This window comes from Plasmodium vivax, genomic scaffold (genome assembly GCF_000002415.2).
Source record: "Plasmodium vivax scf_4366 genomic scaffold, whole genome shotgun sequence".
Lineage (NCBI taxonomy): Eukaryota > Apicomplexa > Aconoidasida > Haemosporida > Plasmodiidae > Plasmodium > Plasmodium vivax.
Genome location: NW_001851987.1, coordinates 1 through 6,555, shown reverse-complemented (window position 1 = coordinate 6,555; position 6,555 = coordinate 1). Strand labels below are relative to the sequence as shown.

Below are 6,555 nucleotides of genomic sequence, written 5' to 3'. Positions count from 1 at the left end.
GGAAGATATGAAAAAAGCAAAATCTAGAGAAAATTTACTCAACACTAGGCTAGGAGATTGGTTACGTGGAAGTAAATATTACATTCCGGGTGATAACGGTGATTATTATTATCAACTAAGGTTTGTTAGATTGCGCATGTTCAGAGAAAAGTTCTTGCCACCTATTCTTGCTATGTTGGGAGCATTCTTGATATTTTATGCCCTCTATAAGGTAAAAAATAACTTTTATTTAGTAATGGATATTTTGCTTTAGTGACTATAACATATTTTTTTTAATTTCCTATATATGTTATAAACTTGTTTTTTATATGATAATTATTTACAAATTTTTATTAGTTTACGCCACTTGGACGATCCCTGTTACGCACACGAGCAAAAGTAAGGAAAAGAATTCGACCTAACCTTAATTATGACGACATTGTGTTATTATATGGAAGTGATGAGTCCTTGGATACCACTACTGATGATAGCAGTTATAATTTATCATAGGCGTCCTCGTCGGATAATTAGCTAAAAAAAAAAGGGACATGTGGTGAAATGTCATAGTTTACGTGCTACATTAAATTAAGTACTGTCATAATATTTGTCTTTCAATAAACATGAAACGAATATAATTGTGGGATTTTTTATGAGTACTTTATATATATGTAATAATGTGATCTTTAAGAAAATAAGGATTTGCAAAATATACGATGCGATCTATACGTTACAAAAAGGGTAAATACTCAAAACGCACGTCATATGTTCTCATTGTAAACATTTACCTGAAAAATAAACTACATATATTGTGATATAAGTTAATAAAATAACAGAGTTGAGCACGTTGCACTCCATTTGTTTTGTATTTAAATAAAATGTCTTAGCTTTTTACTTCATTGATTTTCTTTTTTTTAATGGTTCATATTTATAAATATATAATTCTTTAGAGATATTATTATTTGTTTAAAATTTTTTAATTGTTTGATTATATCCAAGAAACGATGGATATTAATATGCAGTAATATAGTTATTTGTGAAATATTTTTTTTTTATATATTATTACGTTATGTAACTAGCATGGCTATATTTAACTCAGGAATATAGCGCAATATTCCTTTTTTTATTAAATGATTATTAGATAATTCAAGAAAGATATTTTAATAATTGCTATACTGTTCAAGAAATTTAATTGTACAGAGGAGTTCGTATGATATATATGTTCTAAATATCTTCATAAGTACGACACACTAGTTATTTATAAAAATAAATTGTATATTAGTTTTGCAAAAGTGCAATTTGTATGCATATACTAATCTAAATTATGTGGCTTTCAAGCACCACATTATCCTAACAACATCACCTTTAATGTTTAGATTTGTTTCTATGGCACAAATGTTAAGATATGTAATAAGGTATCGTTCGTTATTGATAGATACAGGATTGTTTATAGATATATGTAAGATATATGAAATATTCCTGTTTAGTGGATTTTTATTATAATATATTGTTTCTTGTGCTGTAATATTCATGAAAACCTTAAAAGGTCGTTATAAATAATATTATAACAACTCATTAAACATTTAATTATACATATATATATATATTGGGATATTGAGAATGAAAAAAAATTAATTTGCTTGTAACATTTAATGAAAGTATTATCTTTAATGAATAATCAAAGATGCATAATTAAAACTGAAAAAAATTCTGTTCCCTATTTTAAAATTATGGGAACCAGGTTAAGGATTGAGTTTAACTTATTCCTTATATTAACTACGAAAAATGATTTAATTATTTGTATATCATACTTTCCGTATAATTTTATCATAATTTATATAAATACTGCTTTGCTTTATACTTGGTGTTTGCATAGTAATGATGATATATTTGTAATAATGTTAAGCGTATTATGGATGAATGCACTATTTTAAAATAATAAATTGTATGCGGTAAAAGTTTATTTTATGGTGGAAAAATTATTCGTTATATAAATTAGAACAATGTGTGTATTAAAGATAGAATAGTTAATATCTACAATATATTATATTATAAATTTATTATAGTGGGACCCTTGTTAATTTATATATTCCCCCTTTTTAGGTTTTATATAATGACCTAATAAGGCTCTATAAATATTATAATTAGTCTTATAAATATATAGGTAAAATTGTGAATGTGAAATAAGACTTAATGGAAAAAAAAAATTGTGCCTAATGGTAAATTATATTTTACATTTCTCTTTCTATATATAAATGTTGCTATTTTTTGTGTTAGAAGGAAAATTAAATATAAAGGCATGAAACTAAATTGTGTGTAGCAAAAATACTTAAATTAATGAAATATTTAACTAGTTTACAATGAATAAAATATGCGAACATTAATTTTAATATATAATAAATATTTAAAATTTGTTTTATTGATATATATATTTTTTATTATTTTGTATTTAAAGAGTTATATATTTTTCTTTTATATTTTTTGATTTTTATTAAATGACAAATATGTAAAATGAATGTGATATTGATGTTACTTATTTATTTTTCACCTATTAAGAACTTATATGGATTAAATTAAATATTTCTATAATATATTTTTATATGGGGTATAAATTTATGATATTACGGCAATTATACCATTTAAATGTAATGCTGTTAGTAAGTGCAAAAAAAATAAAATACTATTTGCACGTATAAATTAATATGCATTTTAATCAATTGTACATTTATTCGTAAATTAAGCATTGTAATACGGAGAGATGAAATAATTTATTCCAATGTCGAAGTGGAGTGTCTTTCAAATGAAATAGCATTGTTATAAAAATACGGAATATAATATATTAACAATTTAGACATTTTGATATCAACTTTTTGGTCCTATTGTTATATTATTGTTTTTTTAATATTTTCATTTATAACTCATTTATTATTCTTATTTTTTATCCTTTTGTCAGGCTTAACTTGATGTGGACTCAATATATGCGAGTCTTAATATTAGTTACCTTAAATCAATTAATATTGTTATTTTATAATAATAAAATTTATATAGGTTGATAAGATATATAGTTGGCTGATTCGTCAGAAAATATATCGCCTGTTTCTTGTGTATAAGGTGAAAATCCATCCATGGCGTTCATACTATTTGTGTTGATTCCACGGAGCTTGCGAATCCAGGGACCTAAGGGTGTGTACTAGTATGTATGAAATCAAAATATAGATATGTAATACATTAGCTTATTGTTGTTGTACATGTAAAGCAAGTTTTTTACAAGTTCGTATTACATTGATATATGTTGATAAAATGTGTATATACTCTATATAACATAGTGGCAGTAAATAAAACTGGAGCTGCGCCAAGAACTGAATTAGCAACTTTTGTTTTAATATCGGATGATTGAGATGTTGAGGGTGTGTCTTCAGTATTTGCTGAATCTTCTTGTAGCCGAGAAGCACTTCCAACGGCTCTAAATTGTGACTCTTGTGTTGGATTATGCGAAGAACTCTCTTTTGCAGAATATGCTGATGCTGGAGATTTTTCTTCTGGAATTTGATTATAACATTTCAGTGTATGTAACACATTCTTTGGATTATAAGGCAGGCACTGGTTATAGAAATCTGGACAATTGCTTTTTTTTGGTGAACACTCTTCTTCAAAGTATTCATATAGTGATATTTTATCTTTAATTTGTCTATAATATTTACATTCATTATCATTGAATTTAGCCAGATAATCAAGGTCATTATAATCAACATAATAATCGTACAATTTTTTTCTATTTTCCCAATCTTTGTGATTATCAGTTTCGAAATTAGGGTTACACTTATTATGATTAATCCTGCTTGAATAGTAATAATGTATACTCCATATACGCTGAAAATTACCAAAAGCAACTCTAATATTATCTAAATTATTTTCAACTCCAAAAATTTTAGTTAATTTATCATATAACCAATAATTCAAAAGAATGCAAATATCGTGTTTAGGTTTTTCAACATTTAACACTTTAGATGTTTCTAAATATCTTATAAACTTTGTACAAATTTCTTTCACTTCTTTTTCTTTTTTACCCCACTTTATTTTGTCACAATGTTTAATATAATTAGTTAAATCCTCATGTTCCCTATCCAAATTATTATAAAATTGTTCTGAGGTTAATACATTTGAGTTTGTCTATGAGAACCCATAATTGAAAAGTATGTAAAATTTATGTAAAAATATTTATCTTGTGAAAAATTTGTTTTAATTTTTTAATCGATTTACAATTTTAAAATAACGTTGAATGCTCTATTATGTATCAAAGTAAATGAAAATTTAAATTACACCAAGATCTCCTTTAGTACCAGCACCTGACATTATCACGATAAAATGAAAATAAAAGAATGTTCAATAATTATATTATTGTATATATTTTGTTTAAATACAAGAATTTTATTATAAAACACCTATTATAACGCACTAAATTTAATAAAATTAATTTTTAAAATATTTTAGTTATGTCATATAAAAAAAAAGTGTATTTATATATTATTCACCCTTTTATATTTTCATAAAAATTAACGTATATTCTGATTAATATTATAGTATTAGAAAAAAATAATAGTATTTTATTTACAAATAATTAATTTTAAAATATAGGTGTTTATTTATTTTGGCATTATAGTTTAGTCAAAAGTAAATTATGTTTTAACTTTGGTATATTTTGTTTTTGACCATAATATAAAAGAATTTTATGTTTGTTCAGCATTATAAAGAAAAGATTTCCAAAGAGTAATAAAATAACACGCATGATATGTATTTTTTTACATAAACAAAGAAAAATATTTATGCCAAAAATGTGATTGATCTTTATTCACATATTAGATATGCATTGTTATGTTAATATTTATCACTTAGCTAACTTAAAGTGCACATTTAAAACTGAAACTACATAATATATTTAAATCAAATATAAATAGTTCACTAGGAAAAAGATAATAATTTACAGTAAATTCTAGATTATTTATGTGATGTAGAGTTTTACAAAGAATTATTTTTTCACCATAAATTTGTTAAAGAATATATAAACATTGAGTTATATTACAAATAATTTCGAAATTTTTTTAATTTTATGGATATTGATCTCTATGACGTTTTTACGTATATAAATAGTGTGAAATTTGTCATAGCAAATTTAATGTTCAATTATCCATTCACTCCACTATTGTTACATTTTGCGTTTATTATTAACATGGTATATTAATTATTAATTATACTTCATTATTATAATTTTAATATAATATATATTTAATTACATTATCATTTGCTGTGCATTTATAATTTCAATGATTGAGCATATGTAATATTATATTTTGTTAAATTAATTAAAAAGTTAATTAAATATAAATTCATAAAATTTTATGATGAATTAATTTAGTTCTATTAAAATAGATGACTTAAAGGTTGATTACTCCCTTTTATCCATAATTTATTTTATTATCATAGTAAGGGTTGGTATGTTTTGATAAAATAAAATAATTTGAACTTATACTTCATATATTTGTATATAAAAATACCTATTTATTACTTATTTTGTATATGAAAATTTATAATTGGAAATGTTATTATAAATGAAAATTTATTTGTTTTATAAAAATACAAAAAAATTATTTGTTTATATAACTTACATAAACAGTAAAAAGTATGTATCACAAAAAACATATGTGATTCATATCGTCACAGAAACAAAAGATTTAAAAACTAAACTGATTTTATCAAATGACAAAAAAAATTATATATAAAATTCGAAGTATTTTAAAAATGTTTATCAATATTTATTAAATTCCTTTTAATTTTTTATTTTTAAAAAACCGCACATATAGGAATTTAATTTTGCATGAATACATATATATTTTTACACAATTACAATTGAGTATTAACTTTATGAATAGGTTTTATGATGGTTGATAGGAAAAACGAATTTTTCCTCTTTTATGTTTGACATTCATATGCCGATTATCATCATCTTTTACTTCTTGTACTCTTCTTTCTGGAAAAAATAGTGGTATTTTTTTTCTTTTTTTTTCCTTACGAAAAATAGAACTAATAGATGTAAGCTAATAATGGAGAAAATTATCAAATATTAATATAAGCACTCTATATAAATTTTTATTATTAAAACATTATAATTATAATTTTTAATGTGTATACATTTTTTAAATATAATTTTTAAGAACCTTATACAGAAAGAAAAAACACACAATAATTGCTACCATTGTGGACATAATTGTCGGTGAGAATCTAGACATTGCTTCGGAATCCAGAAACATTGCTTTTGCTTTCAATACTAAGAATCCTAATGATGATAAATTGCTAATGTATTATTCTTGTTTCTTAATGTAACTCTTTGGATTATCTTCAATTAAGGAGAAATTGTTTTTATATTCAACGCTCCATTTATTATATAATTCACAATATGGTTTTGAGTTAGTATTACTTTTACATTCTTGTAGAATTTTTTGATATTTACTTTTATTCTTATTGTAATAATCGTTTATAAATTCTTCCATAAATAAAGATAATTTTCTATTATACTTATACACA

The 6,555-nt window shown here is 23.1% G+C and overlaps 1 protein-coding gene across 1 annotated transcript; it reads right to left on the bottom strand.

Annotated features, from left to right (window-relative positions):
* Window positions 1–3,016: 3,016 nt before the first annotated feature.
* Window positions 3,017–4,329, bottom strand: PVX_009090 (variable surface protein Vir14-like; the record flags this gene model as incomplete). Its single annotated transcript, XM_001612480.1, has 3 exons — window positions 3,017–3,166; window positions 3,289–4,121; window positions 4,299–4,329. 3 exons carry the CDS (start codon window positions 4,327–4,329, stop codon window positions 3,017–3,019), a joined length of 1,014 nt encoding a protein of 337 aa, XP_001612530.1.
* Window positions 4,330–6,555: the final 2,226 nt, after the last annotated feature.